The 24,894-nt window shown below is 46.7% G+C and overlaps 1 protein-coding gene across 2 annotated transcripts in view; it reads left to right on the forward strand.

Moving 5' to 3' along the window:
• Positions 1 to 22,231: 22,231 nt before the first annotated feature.
• The window catches only part of LOC310780467 (adapter molecule crk-like), a gene marked incomplete at its 5' end in the record, with an annotated part of 40,062 nt that continues 37,399 nt past the window's right edge, over positions 22,232 to 24,894 (forward strand). The window contains one exon of one of the 2 annotated variants that reach the window (XM_083641047.1): positions 22,232 to 22,489. In XM_083641047.1, coding sequence (XP_083497173.1) covers positions 22,270 to 22,489 — 220 coding nt within the window. The remainder of the gene's footprint in view (positions 22,490 to 24,894) is intronic. The other variant, XM_083641046.1, reaches the window with a different exon arrangement.

The raw sequence follows: 24,894 nt of genomic DNA on the forward strand, positions 1-24,894 counted from the left end.
CAAAGGCATGTCCACTTGCTCCACTTGCTCAGACTTGTTGGCCTCCCTGGAGGCCTTGGCTGGAGTTGTCTCCATGAGCCCGGGCAGGGCCAGGAGGTGAATTCTGGGAATAGGTAGTGGCTGGTCCCGCCCTCTGGGGGGGTCCCAGCTCTCGACCCCGGCTATCCTGGGGTGGTTGATGCCGGCCGGCTGACTGTGCCCCGTGTTGTTTGTCTCAGCGTTCGCCATGCCTCCCTGAGTCTGGGGTATCCCAGTGGCGGGGTCGGCCGCCCCGTTGCGCTCTATTGCATGCTCAGGGTCGGCGACCTCTGTCCTAGGTGGGAGTGTTGGTGGCGTTGGCACTGGAACAGTGGGTTCCGTAGTTTGGGTCGTTGGCTCTGGAGCCGCCGTGCTGACCTGACCCTGGTCGTGGGAGGTGAGAGGCACAGGTGGAACTGCCGGGTCCCCGGCAAGCAGACGGGCGCGAGGCCGGGCCGCTACGTGCTTCTGCTCGACTTGCAGCCGGGCACGAACCCGGGCCTCGTCCAGCGCCAGCTCAGCTTGCCGCAGGCGTCGGCTTCTCTCCAGGCGGCGGGTGATCCGCTCTCTAGCTTGGAGGGCCTCCTCTTGGGCCTGTTGGGCCTCCTCTTGGGCCTGTTCTGGCGCCCGCTGAGCCTCTGCTTGGACCCGTTGCGCCTCTGCTTGGACCCGTTCTTGGGCCCGCCTCGCCGCTCTGGTTTGCTCGTTCAGCCGGTCGTACTCCTCATCGGCTTCCTCCTCCTCCGCGTGTTGGCGGCGAAGGCTCTCGGTCGCCAATAGTGCCTTGTATTCCTCGTAAGCTGCCGCTCGGGCTGAGGAGCAGGAGTGGGCGCGTACGGTTGACCGTGAGCTGGTGCTAGAGTATCGCGATGCGCCATGGTCAGTCCAGTGGCTACTAGCGCTATGATGGTGAGAGTGACTGGGGCTCCTCAACCGAGGCTCTGCTCGGGAAGAGGGCCGGACCCCTTGGTACCGGGCTGACCCATACCGGCCTGGGGTCTCCGGGTCATAGGCGAGGGCCTGGGCCGAAGATATTCCGTCATGATGGCTTGCGCCCTGATGATGGTGACTCCTGCGCCCGCTGGGGCTGCAGGATACATGGGCGTCTCTGTCGTCATAGGTCAAACCTCCATGACCTGACCTGTCCCGACTTGACTGGTGGCCAGCTTGATGGGACCTGCCAGTGCGTTGGGATTCCTTGAAGTATTCAGTGGTGTCCCGGTTGGTCTCCCTTTGGCGCGCGATCTTATGTTCGAATTCAGCCCTTGTCTGGGCTAGATCGGCTCTTGCCTGGGCTGCCTGAGCAGTTTTCCTGGTGGCTGCGGATGAGCTCCTGCCCCGATCGGATTGTCTGGTGGGAGTGTAGGGGGTCTGGCCCCTGAGTACTACTCCTGCTGTATCCAGATTCGATCTGGTGGGGAAAGGATTGCTCCTCTGGTCGGCGAGGTGCCGTGACCAGAGCGAGCTCACCTGACTCCTGTTCCATCTCTGAGCGTCGCAAGTCCTCTGATCCGGCTCGAAGGACCAATTTGTGAGGAAGCTTGTGGGCTTGCCTCGTGAAGTGTGCTGGATCGTAGATGAGGGCTCACGGGCCGTGATCGGTCAGAATCACAGAGATGTCGGTCCTCGGACGCGGTTGAAGGAATACCACTCGTGACCTGGCTGGTTGTAAGGCAGTCGGTCACCAGGGCCTGGCTGGTTGTAAGACAGCCAGGGTTCAGCTCGGGTTCGGATCTGGTCGTGGTTAGGGTAGACATTATGAAGTAGAGTAGAGAGAATAAGAATACCGGATACAGCGTCACAGAGCACCTTGTATATATATGTTATGTCTGACATCGCCGATGACCTCACAGGTGAACTCTATGCTATGACATCATCGGTGACCCCGTAAAGTCCTGTCTGCCATCACAGTCAGCCTAGACCGCCTGACGTCGCCGATGACCTCACAGGTGAACTCTGATGTCATCATTGATGATGTCATCATCATTACGTCGTTGGCGCGCCGGCTCATGGGCATCGACTGCCCCAAGAACAGGCCTGACGGTGGGCCATTATGGACCCTTTCCTTTTCTATTTTGGAAAAAGCCACTGATTCATAAAATGACTCATCATGACTCATGAAATGTATTAGTACAATTCTATTGATATTGTGCGTGTTCACCATGTTCACCAATAAATACCAATAAATTCATCAATAGTATTTATAATAGTCAGTGTCAATGAATCAGTGTTTGGGAACATGAGCAACTTTCCCCCAATGCTAGAAACTAGGAAATCAGATAACCTAATATGTAAGGTCATAATGACGACCAGCATGGAGCTGCTCCATTGACAATAAATGGGAGACTTGACTTTGTGTATTAATTTAACTAGTGCAGTGCCTGTTCACCCCGCTGCTGCACAGAGCGCTGTTCGCTTGTTTATTGAAAGTTTATTAATATTGAACTTGTTGTGTGTCCAAATTGTACCCAAACCAACACTGCACTTCCTCAGGCCCCAGCAATACACCCACCAAGTGTGATGTCGATTGGATGAACGATTCTCGAGATATGTGAAGGACATCAAAAATTGAAGAAAGGAGCTGTTAGGAATTTAAATAACAAAATTTAATTGGAAGTAATTGTACCTGTGTACTACAAAGAGTTTAACAAACAGAGTACATCTTCATGAAGGTGATACGGGCAAGATAAATACCGCAACGCGTTTCAACCTTTATTTAGCTCAGTGGTTTCAACCGTTTTCGTCAGGCTGTATGGAAGGGCGTCGGCTGCCAAACCTGTATATAAGGATACGTGGCACCAGGTAAGAGGGAGTGACGTGAAGGGGGCAGAGCCCTGACGTCAGAGTCCAACACTACACTCTACTGGATTCAACAGATAACACAGGTAATAATGAATACAGTTGTGCCAATACAGACATCACAATAAATACATAAATAGAGGCAGGAAATCACCATAGGCTACACAGGACGCACAGTGTGCATATGTCTAGTGTCCATATAGGCTACAGAGAATGGTGGAGTGGGGTATGCAACAATATATACACACAAAGACCTTCCAGTGACAAAGTATTTAAAGCCATGTAAGCTATAGGCTACAAGCATAAAACATGCGCAGGACCAACAATGACACAAAGAGGAATCAATAATAAACAGAGACTGATTGAGAAAACAGTAAGAACACAGCGGCTCATAGGCCAGAGACCCGGGCACAGGTTAAATAAAACATGAGAGGTCTAGCTCCTCATTGAGTCCGATAGGGGCGGCCGTGTCCAGTCTGTATCCAGCGCGCCTCGCGCTGGAGGAGAGCCCTATCTAGATCCCCACCCCTCGGGTGCGGTTTCACACTGTCAATGGCCCAGAAACGAAGGTTTCTGGGCCCTAGCGGATAGCGCTCTTGTGCTCACGCCGCGTGCGTAACGGGCGGAGAGTTTTCCCGAGATACCACCGTGCGCACGGGCAGGAGATGGCGTACACCACCCCCTGCGACGCACAGGTGGTGAGATGTTTCAAGTGGATGGTTTGTCCGTTAGGGAATGTGATGGATTTGGCTTTGGTAGTTTGTGGGCAGACAGAGCAGTGGCCGCACGGGAAGTGGCCAACAGGAGGAGGGCGGGAATCGATGGTGGATTGGGTGATAGTGGGGGTGTGGAGCGTCCTGACCAGATTGTCCCTGATGTTCGGGTTTCTTGAGAAAGCAATCCTGGGAGGTGTGGAAAAAGACTTGTGTATCTGGAGCACTCTCCATTGCTTAAGCAAACACCGTTTTATTCTGTTTGCCAGGGGGGGATATTGCAGGGTAGCGGTCACTCTGGGAGAGGAGGGGTCAGGGGGTCTGGGTTGGAGCAGGATGTCTCTGTGGGAATGTAGGGCGCATTTAAACGCATGGGAGATGGGCCTCCGTCCATATCCCCTCTCCTGGAACCTGAGTTTCATGTGTGTGGCTTTGTCCAAAAAGTCGTGTTTGCTACTGCACAACCTGCGGAGCTGCATGAATTGTCCAGTGGGGAGGTTGTCTTTCAGATGGGTAGGGTGATAACTCGAGGCATGGAGGAGGGTGTTTCTGTCTGTGGGTTCTCTGAAGATGGATGAATGTAGTTTTGACTGGTGTTTATGTACTGTAACATCCAAGAAGTTGATCTGGTCATGGTGATGGTCAGCGGAGATGGGGATCCCAGGTGTTGAGTAGGGCATGGAAGTCCATGAGTGTGTTGGGAGAGCTGTTCCAGATGAAGAACACGTCATCAATAAACCTGCGCCACAGGATGATGGAAGATATGTGATACGAGATATGTGAAGGACATACACACTCACAGACAGACAGACAGACAGACAGACAGACAGACAGACAGACAGACAGACAGACAGACAGACAGACTCACTCACTCACTCATTCACTCACTCACTGACTGTGCCCATTCAAAATGTGCCTGTTCTGAATGGACTGATTGCTTGTTTGTTTTTTCTCCTGTGTGTGCTCGTTCTTCTCTCTCAAAGGACTGTGGATGTGTGGAATTCGTTTGTGACAGCATTTCAGAAAAGCAAAGGGCAAACCTTTTAAAATTTAGACCATGGTGCCAATTTTCCCTAGATAGATAGATAGATAGATAGATAGATAGATAGATAGATAGATAGATAGATAGATAGATAGATAGACTTTATCCCCGGAGGGAAATCCTTGCATTACAGCAGCAGTAGTCAATGACAGTAACATTATTAACATAACATATTGTAGCGACCCAGGGTTTGACATGTAATGTGGTGATGCGGTGTTTAGATAGGAACTGATGTGTGGGGGGTTGTTCCTGGGGGGAACGGTGTGTAAGGGCCACTTCCTCTCTCGTGGTGAGGTCAGTCAAGCTATGTGAGAGAGCTGGCTGGTTGGGTGTATAGCTAGCAGCGAAGCTACCGCTAGGAGCTATGAGAAGGGGCCAAGAATAAAAGCCTGTACCAACTACAAGTCTCCTGGTTCCTGAACGAATACCTGAAACGTTACATTGGTGTCAAGAAGTAAAGCGGTATCGCCTCTGCGTCGGCCGAGAGGGGAGAGGGTGAGAAGGAACGGCAAAAGAGACTGTGTTGGGATCGACGGCTTTTGGGGCTCGAGCGACCTAGCGGTAGCAGGCTAGCTGCGTGTACTAGCTGCTACGAGCACCACGTGCAATGGTGCGCGGCGGAGAATGGCCGTCGGTGAACGGGAGGAAAGAGGAGCTGACGACGGTGATCAGCTCGGTGCTTGCGGGCATGGAAGCCCGTTTGTTGAAAGAAGTCGGACGGTTGTTGGAAGCGACGCCTGCCTGGGCAGTAGATCTGATGCAGATGCTGCAGGAGGTGACGCAGCGTGTGGACTTGATGAGCACAGAGGTAACGCAGTGTGGAGAACGGCCGGAGGAGCCACAAAAGAGACTGTGTTGGACATGCGGGGAACCTGGGCATTTAGCGAGGTGGTGTCGCAGCGGTCCCGGGGGACAGACCAGGTACGCGGAGCAACGGTACTGGGGACGGCAGGGAGCCTGCTGGGCATGCGGTGCGTTTGGACACCTAGCCAGAGAGTGTCGAAAGGCTGTCGGGGACGGGAGGACAGCGGGAGAAGAGAGACGTGCAGGCGGCGGGCAGGTGAGACTCTGTTGGACTTGCAGTTCGTCTGAGCACTTAGCCAGAGACTGCACTGAGAGTGTGGAGGCCGGAGGGGAGAATGTGAGCGGCCAAGGAGAAGAGAACGTTGTTACGGTCAGGAGAACGGTGCTCCAGGGGAGCAGCCAGAGGGAAGAGGGAGACATCATCTGCAGCGCTGTTACAGTCGGGAGAGCGACGCTCGTGTCTCCGGGTGAGCGAGAGGGGTTACCGCCGGAGGAGCCGGCCCAACCTAGCCATTCCACACCCCCCACGGTTGCTGTGCAGAAAGCCGAGCGAGTGCTGGCTGCAAAGAGGATTGCACTTGCCACAACAGACTGGTAGTGGGTGTGATCCAAGCAACCCCCCCCCCCCACACACACACACACACACACACACACAGAGGGAGGTTGGGTTTAGGCGTGGGGGGTGGGGGACAGGTTAGGTTTAGGGTTAGGGTCTGGGGGAGGTTAGGGTTAGGCGTGGGGCGAGGTTAGGTTTAGGCGTGGGGGCTGGGAGAGCTTAGCTCCAGCCAGGTCCACCAACACGCTGCACGCCGCCTCACTCAGCTGGTTCTGCTTGTGGGCTATTGGCATTGCGGCCTGTCGGGACTGCGGCCTGTCGGCACATAGACGCGGCACCAACACTGCAGCCTCATGTCCACATGAGCTGTGTGTACAGCTGATTTAATGAGACACAACAAGACAGAAGTGCTAATAAACAACATTTACTACTGTTGTTGCCGGCACAGCCATCTCTGATTTTTTTTAGCTCGGGGCTGCTGAGGCTCCTACGAGTTTGGAATGGGAAATACCAGCTCTGGTGACGTCACCGTCCCAGCTCATGAACTTTGAACCGTAAGATTACCAGTTCCCAGTTATAAAGGAATGCACGGCAGGATAAGTCACGGCTGGTGCGATCCCATCACAAGATGGTCTCTAGTTTTTTGTGCGATTAATTTGCACCTCAATAGTATTTTTTTTACCTATATCCAGTCAATGCAACCTTAAATACTAATTGCGAAGTTTTTGCACCCTGTTGAAAATTGAATTGATGTCTTTCAGAGGCTGTAGCAGGTTAATTTCTGAAGCTAGAGTAAAGATATAATACTGGTATCATGAAACCAGAAGACCTAAGGACCTACTAAGGCATCCACTGGTAGCCTACCAACCATCTACCTAGCTTGTCGGGAAGGGGGCTAATTAACGCTCTAAAGTTAGGCAAAATTTTGGCGAGGGGAAAAACTGGTATGACCATTTTCATAGGGGTCCCTTAATTGACTCTCACCTCAAGATATCTGAATGAGAATGGATTCTGGGTACCCACATGTCTCCCCACAGACATGCTCACATTATGCTAATCCCATATCGTTTTGGCAAAAAACATCTAGTTTGTTTTGCATGCAGTGTATGATTTTTGCATGTTCTATTTGAATATTTCTGCATACTGGCGTCCCTAAACCGTCTTGGAATTGCATTACGTATGTATGACTGGAAAGCTGAGACTCTTGTGTTCATGTGTGACATAGTACTAGCAATTTCAATGTAGTGAGACCATTTTTCGAAACTTGACCTCATCTGTTCATCGGGGACCTGGCTGTACTACACTCAGAGATGGGCAGTATTTTAAATACATGTATTTCAAATACATTTGTGTATTTTGTAATTTGTATTTGGCTGGACCGAGAAAAATAAGATGTAATTTGTATCAAGATACTTTCAGATCTTGTATTTTGTGTATTTTAAATACATAAAATACTTTTTTCTTTAATTTTATGTCATTCTATTCTCAAATTGACACATTCTTACCATTGACACAGGTTTAAACTGTGGAGAAAAAAAATGTGACATGTCACTTCTACTCTACCTCTGATTGGCTTACCCTCAGAACAAACTCAACCACAAATCAGAGGCAGAGTAGGGTGGGTCTTGAGTCAGACTTCACATCACTTCTTCGTCTAGTATGAAGCTTTGTATTGGTGGAAATTCCCCCAGAGATAAATTACTAATCTAAATTTATGATTAGATAATGCATGCACTGGCCTATCTGCAAATGAAATGGTTTACTGCATATTCAAACCAGTGTATCATATTAGAAAGATTAAAATTGATTAAAATTGGCAAAGTGGGTGGCAGTGTGGGTCATGATTGTGATGTCACTCGAGCAACTGATTGCCCAACTGTGATGTCACTCAGGCAGTTGTGATGTCATCAGTGATGTCACTCTAGCAACTCTGATATAGTATGAGCAGATGGTTCACATTGCACGATGGCACCAAGGTGGGTGGGCAGTGTCTGTCTGTCTGTCAGTCATGATTTTGGGAGCCCGTGGAGCCGGCGATTTCCATAACTGCAGCCATGGCACATCATCTCCAGGGATACTGTTATGTCAGATATCTAGGGCTTACAAAAGAGGTCAAAGAGAATACCTGCACACCAGATATGACAGGGCTAAAAAAGCCACAGAGGTAGATATCTAGGGCTAACATGGTCAAAGTTCCAAAACTTGAGGTTAACATGTAGAAATGCTGCCTGTAAGTCAAAAGCTCTCACAGAAGGTGATTAACAGCTGAAGTGAGGGAGAAATTATAGTCTAGTAGGAACGGGGGTCCCCGCGCACCCGAAAGATATATTTTTCTAACATAGATTTTTGTACTCCTCAAGGTGTCTAATAAACAAATTTTGTTGTTACCCCGTTGAAATAGTGTCCCATGGGTCCGTTTGGCGGCCATCTTTGCAGGCATATTGCGATGTCTGATGAAAATGGATAAGGGTCATAACTTTTGAACTAGACGTCATACAGAGACAAATGACACCACTTTTCTGTATGATTTCTGCATGAGGAATTGATTGAGAGGGTTGTTTTAATGATTTTAACAGGTTTAGTATAGTAAAACTCAAAAACATATGAAAAAAGTGTCTAATTTACTCTCAAAATCTTGCAAAATAAATCTATCTACATATTAGTCCATGGGCCAGAAGGGTTGGGAATAATGCTCATATTGATTTTTGGCAAGGTATACATCTCTAGAGTTAGATAATATGTGAGAGCATTGCACCAATGGTAGCTAAATGTGTGTTATCACTCGATTTATAACACCATGCAAAACATAATAGTTGCGGGACTTAGGGACATTTGAGGCTAAGTTCATGCAAATCAAGTCTAAAAGCACCAGAATTTGCCCAGAATTAGCCCAGGGCATGCTCTAACAATTGAGCCAGAGTGCCCGAGCTGGTGACCCCCGGGGTCACCATGGCGGCCAAATCCAACATGACCACTGTCCGAAAAAGATTTTGGCTAGTAACTTTTGAAAGAGACGAGCTAGAAATACAGACTTAGTGTCTATCTTATGTTTTTTGACCATTAGAAAGGTGTTGGAATGCTTATCTTTACTAATGAAGATGTGTGTGGACCCCTAATCTGCATATTTCCAAGATGGCGGCTACCTGAATATGAGTTTTACCATAACTGTTGATGCTTTTAGTAAAATCGGTGTCCATTTTATGGTTTTTGAGTTTTAGAAACACATTGTAATTTAACAAATTTACCACGAGAGGAAGGGGGTTGTGGCCACATTTACCACTGGTACAGGGTTGTGGCACGAGGCGAAGCCGAGTGCTATAAACCCTGTACCAGTGGTAAATGTGGCCACAACCCCCGACCTCGAGTGGTAAATTTGTTTTCTACAACAGCTACCAAATATAAAAAATACACAATTGTAACATCCAATTCATTTATTTACAATCATTACTGGTTTCAGAATACATTTATCCTTCCGCCACAGAATATAGTTCCATACACAAGATCAATGATTGCACTAAACATTTAGTTGCCTTTGAGCCAAAAAACAACTAACCTATTCCTTAACGGGATTCACAGTTATTGATACATTGCCTGTAAAAGTACAGTTATTTAAACAGTTATCTAAAGCAGCCTGTTTTGGTGGTGGTGTGTTGATATCTGGTGATGGCAGAGGGCGTTTGTTTGTTTGACAGTCCCAGGTTCGGGGTCCGGGCGCTAGTCCGACCTCCCGCTAGTCCGACCTCCCGCTAGTCCGAACTCGTGACAACTCAAGCTCAGCCAGTTCTCTCTCCCCAATTTCACCATGTCGTTCTTTGTTCACTTCATCTTCATCTAACCACTGCTCAAAACTCAATCCACCCAGTAAATCAAACGTTACTACGAAATCGGACATTTCCTTGTGTGGCGGGGTGCGGGCAAAGGAATGAGATTTGATATATGAATGAGGAAAAAACCAACTACGCCACCTGGGGACTTCCACCCCAAGAAATAGGTAAACTGGAAAACAGTTTTGTACCAAATAACCCTTGATGTTCACAAGTACATAAGTAAGACACACAGATTCATTCACTGAGGGACAGAGACGTGTTTCAAAATAAACCTAGATTTTATTTTGCATCAATAAATTAGCAATGTGGAGAAGTCACTGAAAAACAAAAGAGCGGCAGTTAATAATTGAAGCACACTACTTTCTATAAACTGTAAACGTATTACTTTATTACAATAACAATTCTTTAAAATGTATTTAACATGTGTTACAAATTCACGGTTACTATGACTGGTATTGACAAATAAATAAAGTAGTAGGCTGAGGCCGGCAACTGAGGTGGCAGACTATTAGGGGGTGTAGAGGGGTGCAACAGATACTCACCACACGTGAAGTCACAACAACCTACACACTCACAGCAAACAGGTGAACAACTCGTGTGTCCCAGTGCCTATAGTCACAGCAAGCAGTGAAGGGACCGCACCCAGAGTGACTAGCCCCCCCAGATGACTGGCACTCAGCTCCACTAAATCAAAAGGAAAAACACTACAAACCAAATTAAACAAAATAACTATACCAGTTGGTTAAACAAAGGTTAAAATTGTGCATACAAACTAAAACTAAGCAAAACAGCAGCAGGTGGGGGCCTATAAAAGAGACATGATTATAGAGTCAATATTCATCCACCTGAAACAATCCATTAAAAATGTCCGGGGCCTACTCACCACTGTATGACAATAGTTTCCTATAGGGGCAGGGGCACCAACCAGGATGCTAACACACCAACCAGGACGCTAAAACAATAAGTTAAAGTCAGCCTACATTAAAACACCACCATAGCTTGTTCCCATAATAAAAATGTCTGCCTACATACCTCCAGTGAGGGCACATGAGGAGCACAGAGGGAGAACAAAGGCCTACACCAGGAGACAGGAGCACCCGCAAGGGAGCTAAAATAATAATTAAGGGTTAGCCAAAAGAAACAAAACACAGCACTCTAGGACCCAATTGGCAGCCTACATGTACACACCTCTGTGGGACAAATGGCAGCAGGGAGAGGGAAACTAAGGCTCACAGGTGTCTTATATACTCTGGGCTGATTAGGTAATTGGTGAGAGGAAGGAAGGTGATTGGCGTGAGGTGGAAAGTGATGGTGAGAGGTGGAGTCAGGCCTGGGGCTGCGTTCAGCAACGCTACATGTTGGGGAGCATTCCCCACTACAATCTACCCCCACACTTTTAAATCATCGACCCGATGATGATAAAACTTATTGCCAGGGTCTAAAAACAGGAACGGTAGACACAGGCCCAAGGGAGTTGATAGCCCCTATGCCTCTACTACTCGCCGCCTCCGGTAGGTGATGGGGGTTTGGGTGCCTCCCAGCGTTGGTACGCCCGGTCCTTCTAAGGGATGCCTCGCCGTCGCCTGGGAGGTCAACTGTACCGGGTGGTTGAAATGCCTGGTTGTGGTTGGCAGAAGGTGGCCCCGTCACCTCTGGCTGGGCGGATGGAAAAGAGGCAGAAGTCGACAAGCGCTGCTGGCAGTCCACTGGTGCAGCAGTAGGTTCAGGGAGCAACACGAACCATTCACCATCCAGCGAGGACCCCTCCACTGAAGGGGGTCTGATCTCTTGAGGTGGCTCACTAGAGGGGCAATCAATCACATGATCCAATTTACTTTTTAGTAGTGAACGATGGATGTGTTTTACCTTGTGAGGGTCATCCGAAGGAGCAATTGTATACACCGATCCCCCCACTGCTGGGGCCCTCAGCACTCTGTACACTACAGAGCTCCAAATGTCTTTTATTTTATGTCGGCCCCTAACTCCGACATCTCTGAGATAGACCAACTGACCTTCTTGCAGGGGGGCGTCACACACATGTTGATCATAGTTCATCTTACGCCGATCAGCTGCATCCTGCATATGCTTGGTAGCACCCTCAAAAGCATGACGCAGCCGGGTCTGGTGTTCCACAACCCAATCATGGGTACTGCCGGCCACAGGTTCCTGCACTCTGCCCAAGAGAAAATCGACAGGTAACTGAGGATCTTGCCCAAACATCAAGAAAAATGGAGACTCACCAGTGGACTGGTGTGCTGTGCTGTTGTAGGAGAATGTCACTTGGGGCAGGTAGCACGACCAATCCCTCTTCTTGGTGGCAGGCAAGGTGCGTAGAAGGTTGTGCAGGGTGCGGTTGAAACGCTCACACTGGCCATTCCCAGCAGGATGATAGGGAGTTGTGCGGCTTTTCTCGATGTTGTACAGAGTGCAGAGCTGTTGGATGAGGTTGCTCTCGAAGTTTCTGCCTTGGTCAGAGTGGATGCGACCTGGCACTCCAAACTTGCAGAACCACTCATTAACCAGCACCTGGGCCACTGTAGATGCCCGTTGGTCATGGGTTGGGACTGCCTGAGTGTACTTTGAAAATACATCAGTCATGACAAGGACATTCTCCATCCCATTCTTGGATGGCTCTAACATGGTAAAGTCAATGGCAAGTATTTGATTTGGGCGAGAAGCAAGCAAATGGCCCATGTAGGCAGAGGCAGCAGTGCGAGTGTCTTTAGCTACCTGACAACGTTCACATTCCAGGCACCATTTCTTGATGTCATGGTGCATTCCCGGCCAATAGCACCGCTGGTGAACCAAATCAGTCGTTCTTTCGACCCCTTGATGTCCATGTTCATGATGCAGCTGATGCATCACCTGGCCCTTGAGAGACAATGGCAGGACCAGCTGGAGAACCTCTTCTCTGTTGGGGCGGCAGACTCTGCGATAGAGCACCCCATCTTGTTCCACTACCCGGTCCCATTGTCTCACCAGCACAAGCGTTTCGTGGGAGACCTGGCGCCGTTCCACTGCATCAGGGGCCTTCCTCCTGGTCCAAAAACACAAGAATTCTTTGATAGCAGGGTCAGCTTCCTGCAAAAGACGTAGGTCAGAGTGAGTGTGGCAGGGGAAAGCTGAGATGGTGGAGATGGTGGCCTGAGTAGCCCGAGTTGCTGGATTAGCATTTATAGCCTGCTGCAGTGGTTCTGGAACCGGAATACCAGAGGCTCTGTAGTCCAATGCAGTCGCACTGGCTGGGTGTTGTCGGGACAAGGCATCAGCATTTCGATTACTGCGACCAGGCTTATACTTCAGTGTGAAGTCAAATGCTGCCAGTTGTGAAGCCCAGCGCTGTTCTAGAGCCCCCAGCTTGGCTGTGGAGAGATGACTGAGAGGATTATTATCCGTATACACCACACATTTGTGTCCCAGCAGGTAGTCTCTAAACTTCTCACTCATGGCCCATTTAAGGGCCAGAAACTCCAATTTCATTGAGCTGTAGTTGCTCATGTTGCGCTCTGTAGGCCTAAGCCCACGACTAGCATAAGCTATAGGTCTGATTTTACCATCCTGCTCTTGCGAGAGCACGGCGCCCAGTCCACTGTAGCTGGCATCAATCTCAAGGATGAAAGGCAAGGAAAAGTTTGCATAAGCCAAGACTGGAGCGGACACCAACCTGCTTTTAAGGCCCTCAAAGCTGTGCTCACAGTCCTCTTTCCAGGCACGTTGTAGGCTCCTCCCTGATGGTTTCCGGGATTTGCTGCCAAGTAGTTCAGCGACCAGGCGATGTAAAGGGGAGGCCAGCTTTGCAAACCCCTCAACAAAGCGTCTGTAGTATCCTGCAAATCCTAGGAAGGAACGCAACTCTGACACCTGGTTAGGTCGCTGCCATTTTGAGACTGCCTCGATTTTACCAGGATCTGTGGACACACCATCCCTGGATATGACGTGGCCCAAATAGCTCACCTCTGGTTTGAAGAACGAACACTTCCCCAACTTAGCTTTGAGACCTTCTTGCAGGCGGCCCAGCACAGCTCCCAAACGCTCCACGTGCTCTTCTACAGTGGATGAGAAAACAACAACATCATCCAAGTACAATAACAGTGACTGACAGTGCTGGTCTCCAAAGATTCTCTCCATTAATCTCTGGAATGTACTTGGGGCGTTGCACAACCCAAATGGCATCCGGTTCCACTCGAACAACCCAAAGGGGGTGCAGAACGCAGTCTTTTGTTTGTCTTTTTCTGTGACTGGTACTTGGTGGTACCCAGCCGCCAGGTCCAGAGTAGAGAACCAGCGGGCCCCTGACAGCGTGTCGAGGGACTCCTCAATCCGGGGCAAGGGGAATGCATCCTTCCGAGTTTTATTGTTCAAAAGCCGGTAGTCCACACACAACCTTAGGCTGCCATCCTTTTTCTTAACCAGCACGATGGGGGAGGCAAAGGGGCTATTACTTTCCCTTATGACCTGTGCCTCAAGAAGCTGGCGTATATGGGCCTTGGCTGCATCATATTCTGAAGGGGGGATGCGCCTATATCTCTGGCGTACAGGTATTTCATCCACTAAAGGAATATCATGAGAAATGAGATTGGTGCAACCTATATCTCCCTCGTATGCAGAAAAGACACCACTGTACTTTTGCAGTAGGGACCTTACCTGACACTGCTCCTGCTCTGCCAGGGCTGTTAGATCAACTGCAGCAATTGTGTCCTGCACTGAATGGGTTACAGTCTGGGAGGAAACTGTGGCTGCTACCTCCCTCTCCTCAAGACCTGTGGATAAGCTTACGATGTGGGCATAATTCACGGTACCTAGAACAGTACGAGGGTACAGTACAACATCCTGGGTCCCTACATTGATGATGGGGATGTAAACCGTACCTCTAGTTACCTGAACCAGTGATGGGGAGACTAGTAGTCCTGCAGGCAAACCACTGCTGAGGGGCTCAAATAAGGCATCATCTGCACGGCGCTGTTGGGAACATGTGGCTGCCACAATTTTCATGGTACCCCCTGGGACTCTGAATACCCTTCCACCCTTCACTTTTACCCGGCCCGTGTGATCGGCAGGGACATTATCCTGGACATGTTGACAGTGCTGGAGAGCCTGCTGAATTTGCGTGGGAGCCTGCAACACAGATGGCAAGTTAAAAAGGGCAGGGCCATGCTGCACAAACAACTCCCAGTAACATTCCTTGATAATGTTCATTCCGAGCACACCAGGAACTGAAGGTACACTGTGTGGGGGATCCCTGACAACCAACACCCCCCGTTTTGCAATCACTTTACCACAAAGCTGTACATCCATCTCAAAGTAGCCTACATAGGGTATTACTAGCCCATTAGCAGCACTTAGTCTCAACCAGTTGCAGGAGCGGAGTTTTTCTGGGCCCCAAGTTTCAAAGTGCTGTACAAAGAAACTCTCAGTTACGGTGGACACCATTGACCCTGTGTCAACTAAACATGGAATCTCAACCCCACCCATTGATATGGTAATGTGCGGGCAAGCTGATACCAAAGTTTCAGTACCACCTTCTGTAGGCCCTGAGCCTGGAGAGCCCCCACCTGAACTTTGGCTCAACAGTTCAGGGGGTGAAAGTTTCCCTGGTCTGAATGGTGGGGCCCATCAGTGGCACTTGAGTGAGCTGCTACAGAAGCTGTCTGAGGCGGGGCGGCTACATACTCTCCAGTACACTCCCTAGCAAAGTGGCCAGACTGTTGGCACCGCCTACAAATGGTTGCTTTCTTGTCATTCCATTGAGCTCTAGGGGCATAGTTACGGTTATTCCATTGAGGTCTAGGGGCATCATTACGGACTGCCATACTTCGGGTAAGGTGATTCAGCTGTTCTTGTTGATTCTTGAGCATTTGCTTTAGTTCACCTAGCTCAGAGTTAAAAGGAGAGTTGCCTGGCTTGCTGTAGCTGGGATGACTTCCCTGAACAGTGTGCTGGAAACCAAAAACAGAGGGGACAGAGTTACTTCTACCCCTCCCACTGCCTGATGTCCCTTCTTGTTCCCACCTAATAGCCTCGGTGCGGACTTCTATCAAGGTGACAGTAGGGTGGCCCCGGACAAATTGTTTAAGCTCTCTGCGTAGGGAACAATCAGACACCTGTTCGACAAATTGGTCTCTGAGTAACAAGTCCTTATTCAATAAACTGTTAGGGGCCTTTTTGACAACCTTATCCATTAGACACATGAGTGCATGAGAGAATTCTTGTAGAGTTTCCCCCTCTTGTTTTCTTGCGAATAAATCTTCTTGCAAGGACACATATGATCTGGTGCACCCATAAAGTTCATGCAGTATAGCTAGCACCCTAGCTGGATCTTCCCTTTCTTCCTGCGACCGGTACTTAACCTCCTCTCTTGCTTCCCCCTCTAAATGGTCATACATAAACAGGGCTTGTTCAGCCGACGGTAGACGGCGAGCACATATGCAAGCCTGGACCTCTTCCACCCACTCAGCAATGCCCAGGCCAGTCCTACCCCGAAATGTCGGGCACTTCCTGTCTCTGGGAAGATAAACAAGTCTCTCCATTACCGGTACTGAAGGGGGCCCAGGGGCAGCAGAACTGGTGGACGCGGCACCATTCCCAGCTTGGTCAACGTCCCGTTGCCGACGCATCTGTCGATTCTCGGCTTGTAGCTGGGTGACCAGTTCTCTTAATTGAGCGATTTCCTCCTCCATGAGGAAACAGAGCAGAAGAGGTTAGCAGAGCAGAGGTTGGCAGTTGAGGGATCCGTCCAGGACCTGCTGCTGTTTTGCCACACAAATAATTACAGCACAATTAATAAAATTAACCAACTGGTATACAAAATAAATCTAACAAAATGACACGTCTCTGCCTTAACAGTGATCCTGCCGACTACGCCAAATGTGGCGGGGTGCGGGCAAAGGAATGAGATTTGATATATGAATGAGGAAAAACCAACTACGCCACCTGGGGACTTCCACCCCAAGAAATAGGTAAACTGGAAAACAGTTTTGTACCAAATAACCCTTGATGTTCACAAGTACATAAGTAAGACACACAGATTCATTCACTGAGGGACAGAGACGTGTTTCAAAATAAACCTTGATTTTATTTTGCATCAATAAATTAGCAATGTGGAGAAGTCACTGAAAAACAAAAGAGCGGCAGTTAATAATTGAAGCACACTACTTTCTATAAACTGTAAACGTATTACTTTATTACAATAACAATTCTTTAAAATGTATTTAACATGTGTTACAAATTCACGGTTACTATGACTGGTATTGACAAATAAATAAAGTAGTAGGCTGAGGCCGGCAACTGAGGTGGCAGACTATTAGGGGGTGTAGAGGGGTGCAACAGATACTCACCACACGTGAAGTCACAACAACCTACACACTCACAGCAAACAGGTGAACAACTCGTGTGTCCCAGTGCCTATAGTCACAGCAAGCAGTGAAGGGACCGCACCCAGAGTGACTAGCCCCCCCAGATGACTGGCACTCAGCTCCACTAAATCAAAAGGAAAAACACTACAAACCAAATTAAACAAAATAACTATACCAGTTGGTTAAACAAAGGTTAAAATTGTGCATACAAACTAAAACTAAGCAAAACAGCAGCAGGTGGGGGCCTATAAAAGAGACATGATTATAGAGTCAATATTCATCCACCTGAAACAATCCATTAAAAATGTCCGGGGCCTACTCACCACTGTATGACAATAGTTTCCTATAGGGGCAGGGGCACCAACCAGGATGCTAACACACCAACCAGGACGCTAAAACAATAAGTTAAAGTCAGCCTACATTAAAACACCACCATAGCTTGTTCCCATAATAAAAATGTCTGCCTACATACCTCCAGTGAGGGCACATGAGGAGCACAGAGGGAGAACAAAGGCCTACACCAGGAGACAGGAGCACCCGCAAGGGAGCTAAAATAATAATTAAGGGTTAGCCAAAAGAAACAAAACACAGCACTCTAGGACCCAATTGGCAGCCTACATGTACACACCTCTGTGGGACAAATGGCAGCAGGGAGAGGGAAACTAAGGCTCACAGGTGTCTTATATACTCTGGGCTGATTAGGTAATTGGTGAGAGGAAGGAAGGTGATTGGCGTGAGGTGGAAAGTGATGGTGAGAGGTGGAGTCAGGCCTGGGGCTGCGTTCAGCAACGCTACATGTTGGGGAGCATTCCCCACTACACTTGTTAGAGATCGGCCATTTCCTTGTTAGAGATTTGCAGACTGACAGGCTAACAGTGGGCGGAGTCAGCACAGGGAGCGGAGTCAGCACAGGGAGCGGAGTCAGCATCAGGGAGCGGAGTGATACTGCGGTTGGAGCCGAACTGTAGATTGTTGGCCTATTTACCACTGTTGCTAGCCAATCAGAATCCAGTATTCACTCATGCTGCTGTAGAAACTCAGATTTATGATTGAATCTATCTATAGCACTCTAATTTGCATAGTAAATAGGCTACCAATATGGCTGCTATCCCATTTCTTTTTTACATACTGTACACTTTTGTAGTTGTAAGAATGAGTTACCATCAAACTGGTGGAAACAAACAATCTACAGTATTTATCTTACATATTTTATTGAAACAATTAGTGAGTAACACTTAGGTATGTCCATGGGTTGGGGGGGTTAAGTTAGATTGAGTGTAAAGTGTTTTTTGTTTATATCCTTATATCCACAGCCAGATTAATCAAATATTGTTGTCTTGACTGCATTGTTGGTACAGGCACTCTTGCATCCACATTGAGGTGCCACGGGCTCCAGCTTTACAGCATTCACAGCACCCACTACATTACTTTTTGCAGCTGCAGCAGAGAATGATGACTCAGGCTTTACTGGTATCTGAAAGATGGGTCCAGTAAAGTTCCCAAGTCTTGGTCATGGGAGTCCCAGTACCAGCCCCACGTACTGAACTCTGGATATTTTGCTGGACAGAGGTTGCCTGATTCCAGTAGAAGCTGGTCTGCAGCAGTGCCCATTTGACATGCTGAATCAGTGCATCTTGGGTGGGAGGCAAGTTCTCAAGGGACTTGGTACCATTTGAGAAAAGCGGATGTCTGGCTTCATCTACTTGGCTGGAGACACAGCTCTTGCTGGACATGACAACAACCATAATGCTTCCAGTCTTTGGACATCGACATCTGAGTTGATCGGTTCAGGCTCCAAGGTGAAGGCGTCCACGGTCTCAGTGAGATCCGCATGTTGCTTCCCAAGCTGCCCATCCACTCCTTTTCCCATAGCCCTGGAAGGCTGATGTAGTATCACATAATTTTAGCACATGGAAGATATGTAATGCCAGTGATCTCTGGGGACCAAGAACATTGCAGATTTTGTGAACATACAGTAAATGTACTTTCCACATGTGAAGCCGATCCAGTGCTCTGTGAGGCCTAATGTGTAGAAGAAGCGTATTGCAAGTATTACAACATCACTGTCTGACGTATGGATCCTGAGTTTCTATGGCTACTGGCCCAGCATGTGCCAGGTGCTATAAATCATTATACTGTAGTGTCTGCTTCAGGATGGTTACAAGGCTGAAGTGCAGATATGTCATATTCAGATCTGTTGGAAGGTATAACATCCTTCTTGGTAGAAAGGAGAAGTTCATCCCAAAACCCTGGTCGCCCTCACCTTGGGGTTGTCATGTACAGCAAAAGCTGTGGCTCCAGCCAAGTAGATGATGCTAGACATTGGCTTTTTTCAAATGCATCAAGAGAACCTGCCTCCCACCCAAGATGCACTGATTCAGCATGTAAAATTGGGACTGCTGCAGGCCAGCTTCTACTGGAATCAGGCAACCTCTGTCCAGCAAAACATCCAGAGTTCAGTACGTGGGGCTGGTACTGGGACTCCATGACCAAGACTTTGGAACCTTACTGGACCCATCTTCCAGATGCCAGTAAAGCCTGAGTCATCATTCTCTGCTGCGTCTGCAAAAAGTCATGTAGTGGGTGCTGTGAATACTGTAAAGCTGGAGCCCGTGGCACCTCAATGTGGATGCAAGAGTGCCTGTACCAACAATGAGGGTCGAGACAACAATATTTGACAAAAACCACTGTCTTTGTCTGTCTGAAGTCTTTTATGCAAAATCAGTCACCCTGGTAAATCAAAAGGACTGAGCACTTCTAACTCAATTCAACCTATGGACATAAGTAGGCTACTACTCACTTGTACATATAGGCACCAATATATGTTTTGTTCTGTTGTTTTTGTTTCTGATATTGTAATATTTTGTTCAAATTCTAAACACCTTTGATCAGTATTGATAGCATTTCACATTTATGGAGAACATTGATGCACAGACTGGCTATTACCTGTATCAATGGGAATGGGTTCTACTCTATTTGTCTAATTGTTTCAATAAAATCTGTAAGATACATACTGTAGATTGTTTGTTTCCAGCAGTTTGATGGTAACTTATTCTTACAAGTCTACACTCAATCTGGGTGAAATTGTATGTAAAAATTTTTTTGTTTAGCTGCCATATTGGTAGCCTATTTACTATGCAAAGTAGAGTGCTATAGATAGATTCAATCATAAATCTGAGTATTACAATGTGTTTCTAAAACTCAAAAACCATAAAATGGACACCGAGTTTACTAAAAGCATCAACAGTTATGGTAAAACTCATATTCAGGTAGTCGCTATCTTGGAAATATGCAGATTAGGGGTCCACACACATCTTCATTAGTAAAGATAAGCATTCCAACACCTTTCTAATGGTCAAAAAACATAAGATAGACACCAAGTCTGTATTTCTAGCTCATCTCTTTCAAAAGTTATAGCCAAAATCTTTTTCGGACAGTGGTCATATTGGATTTGGCCGCCATGGTGACCCCGGGGGTCACCGGCTCGGGCACTCTGGCTCAATTATTAAAGCATGCCCTGGGCTAATGCTGGGCAAAATCTGGTGCTTTTAGACTTGATTTGCATGAACTTAGCCTCAAATGTGCCTAAACGTCCCACAACTATTATGTTTTGCATGGTGTTATAAATCGAGTGATAACACACATTTAGCTACCATTGGTGCAATGCTCTCACATATTTTCTAACTCTAGAGATGTATACCTTGCCAAAAATCAATATGAGCATTATTCCCAACCCTTCTGGCCCATGGACTAATATGTAGATAGATTTCTTTTGCAAGATTTTGAGAGTAAATTAGACACTTTTTTCAAATGTTTTTGAGTTTTACTATACCAAACCTGTTAAAATCATTAAAACAACCTTCTCAATCAATTCCTCATGCAGAAATCATACAGAAAAGTGGTGTCATTTGTCTCTGTATGACGTCTAGTTCAAAAGTTATGACCCTTATCCATTTTCATCAGACATCGCAATATGCCCGCAAAGATGGCCACCAAACGGACCCATGGGACACTATTTCAACGGGGTAACAACAAAATTTGTTTATTAGACACATTGAGGAGTACAAAAATCTATGTTAGAAAAATATATCTTTCGGGTGCGCGGGGACCCCCGTTCCTACTAGACTATTAGCTGTGCTGAAAAACAGCTAAAACTGAAATGAAAGAACTGTAATGTGTTAGAGCTAGAGGGTAGCCTACACAAAGGAGAATACTGTCACAGAGGACTAAGAGATGATTTATCATCTAAGGAAACCAGAAAATGTCACATTTGAGAAGCTGGAATCAGAGAATTAGGACATTTTCCTTACAGAAATGGCTCAAAATGATGAATAGATTATCAAAATAGGCAATTAATGTAATATTTGGCAATGAATTGATGGATTGACTCATTGTTGCAGCTCTTTATCAGTTTTTATAAAATGTATTTTTATGTATTTTCAAAATACAAAATACGTATTTGTATCTCAAATAGGCTACATTTTTCAGACCAGTATTTTGTATTTGTATTGTGATACATTTTTTGAGCAAGTATTTGTAATTTGTATCAAAATACTTTATGATGTATTTTCGCCCATCTCTGACTACACTAATATTAGGCTACTACTATATATTTTCCAATGCTGTTGCCAGCCCGCACTGTCGCTACTAGTACACCTCCAATGCACCGTCATCTTTTATTCTGGAACAGTGACTGTCTGACAACGGTTGATGGCAGCAATGCGTCTGCAAGCGTCTACTCTACTCTCTCTGCAGTCAATTCAAAAGAACAAAATTGAAAGATCTTATATACAATTATTTTGTGGGACCTGAATGCAGCATGCTCGGCGGCATTATATTAGCATTGACCAGGCATCACTTCCGGTAGATGAGGTCAACTCCCCCCTCTCAGATCCGCCATTTCAGCCCCTGAGTTTCTTGTTGCGAATTACTTTTCGAATTAATTTTCCACGTTTTACCATTTGAATGTAATATTTTGTGACGCAACATTTATTTAGTCAACTAAAGGTCCGTACCTTAATTCGTGGAAGTTGGCCGAAGTCATAGTCTTACAACGTTTTTTGCAGGGGCAGCGTTAGTGAACCAAAGTTTTTGTATGAGTTGCGGATAGAGAGAGGCGAAGGGGAAGGCCTCAAGCCTCGGATTGGATATTGCAGCTATGGCCGGTAATTTCGATGCCGAAGACCGTGCTAGCTGGTACTGGGGCAGGTTAAGCCGCCAGGAAGCAGTGTCCCTCCTGCAGGGACAGCGACACGGCGTGTTCCTGGTCAGGGACTCCATCACCAGCCCTGGTGACTACGTGCTGTCCGTCTCTGAGAACTCCAAAGTGTCACATTATATCATCAACAGCATCAGTAACAACCGGCAATCTGGATCAGGTAACGGTGAATTATTTTCTAAATATCGTTAGCTAACTTAGCAGAGCTTGCTGCTACACATCATGACATGTACACAAAAATAATGTATTTTCATTGCAGTTTTGTCTTGTTGGATAGACTCCATTCTGTCTCTGCATCAATCTCCATTAAAATCTGGCAATTTATTGTGTTCGCAAATGTTATGTACATTGACAGGTTATCCTACATGATATGACTCAAGACTGACTGAATCGTTAGGAGCCACTTTTAAATTCGGCGTACATACAAAAACAGCACTTATTCCTATCAAATTCCAACTTTTACAATCGGTTGCCACTGCTCGCTACCGTCCACCACTGTGTTTTGGTTGAATTGTGGGAATAACAGGCAAGCCAGCAGGGGGAAGTTGATATTTGACATAAAATGCCTCTTACAGTATCTGGTGTATGCCGAATTGATCAGTGGAGCCTAGCGATTCAGAAAATGTATCAAGTCGTGTCCTAGGAGTAGGAGGTGTGTATGTTTACAGAATACATAAGCCAGCATTAAGAGAGTGATTTTGAATGGAGTTTAGCAGCGTTTCCCCCCCTTCTTTAGGCAGGGCCTGGTAGCACAGAGGTGGGCTGGGCTGCTGCTGGGAATGAATGGGAACTGGGGAGGCTGGGCTGTCACAACTGGATGATGACTGGTCAGATTGGTGTCTGTGGAATGTGTGTGTGCGTGTGCGTGCGCGAGTAGTCTAGGGAAAATAAGGTTTGACCTTATTTTCTTAATTGCAACAGAATTTATTTTCCCATTCTTATGTTGATATTGATGCCCGGCCTAAACACTATAGTAAAAATCCCAGAAAATCCCATTAGTGGAAGTATGTTAAAATTACATTTATTTCAAAATGGCTGCCATTATTCAAATTTTGGCCATATCTTGACTCCAAATAGACCTAGAATTACAAATTTGGTGTCTATTTACACATTTTTGGGGGCAAGGAATCGACAGAAATGGTTGTTGTGTCTCTTAACTCATTGAGTGCCAAGGACGAGTATGTTCGTCAATTCGTTTAGTAACGTAGAGTGCCAAGGACGAGTATGTTCGTCAATTGCGTTTTTTGACGGTGGGACGTGGATCAATGCCTAATACATCTCCTGTAAAATTTTGGGGCATGTTGAATAGGGATGGGTACCGTTCACATTTGAACCGATACCGGTACGATACCGGTACCTGGAATTCGGTACGGTACCCAAAACGGTACCATTTTCGGTACTTTACACGCTCTAATAACAAAAAAAATTACAGTTGTAAAAAAAAAAAATCCAAACTTCTCAGAGAGAGCGGTCGGTAATGGTATTCACTAAAGCCTTCATATCTCAGGCTCTGTAGCACATAGAAACATAAAATAAAAAGCATTTGAGAGCTTAACCCTTTAGCTTTTCGTATTATATTTGCCCTAATGTTCATTAATTTTTTTTAATCTTTAACCCCAAAAAATAAAAATAAAAATATTCTAATGCATTTTAAGAAATGTTAATAAAGATTATGGCAAATGTAACCCTTCCAAATAAAAAGCCACGGGTTTAAGCTCTCAAATGCTTTTTATTTCATGTTGATAGCTACTATACAGGCTGAGGAAATACGTTCTGTTGAACCCTTGACAATTACTGCAGCAAGAGTAACGTTAGCGTTTAACGTTTAACGTAGTAACGTTTGCAGTCATTGTGAAGACAGTGAAAAGCCCCGTTATCTAACAACCACAACGGCAGTGAAACAACTTATCCAGCTAACGCTAGCTAATTAAATAACATTACCTGATGTTGTAGAAGTCGATGCCTCTCTCAACGTTACAGCTGAGGAGGTGCTGCTAACGTTAGCATGCGGTGCGGTATCTGCTTCATTCACCCTCAGCCTATCTAAGACGTTTACGGTTACAGTCTTCAGCATTTAGCTAAATATATCTTGTGTTTGACCATGCTTCCTCAAGTTTGAGGTGTTTCCCTGGCCAGCTTTGCAATTCACATCACAAATGTTGCCCAGTGTTGTCTGAGTCTATCTTGGTAAAGTGTAGTCACATTTTCGGCTGGTCGTGTTTGTTGATGTTTCAGGTAGAGTGACGTACTGACGTAACGTGCTCTCGCGTGTTGCCTTAAGGTTCCGTCGGAATTTCTAATTTACCCACTCTCTTTCTATTACTCAGATGCGTTCAAGTACCGAAATTAGGTACCGTTCGTTTTTATGTGAACTGGTACGGGGCAGTACCGACGTATTTCGGTCGGTGCCTGTAAAAGTACCGAGTTCGGTACCCATCCCTAATGTTGAATGTGTATAACCTATTTTACCGACCCATTAGGTGGCGACAGTGCTCTCCAGATTAGAGAAAGTTGAGTAAAAACAGCAGAAAAAGCCGTGATGAAACCATTCTCATGAGAATAGTT

This window comes from Poromitra crassiceps (assembly GCF_964638095.1).
Source record: "Poromitra crassiceps genome assembly, chromosome: 1".
NCBI classification, from domain to species: Eukaryota; Metazoa; Chordata; class Actinopteri; order Beryciformes; family Melamphaidae; genus Poromitra; species Poromitra crassiceps.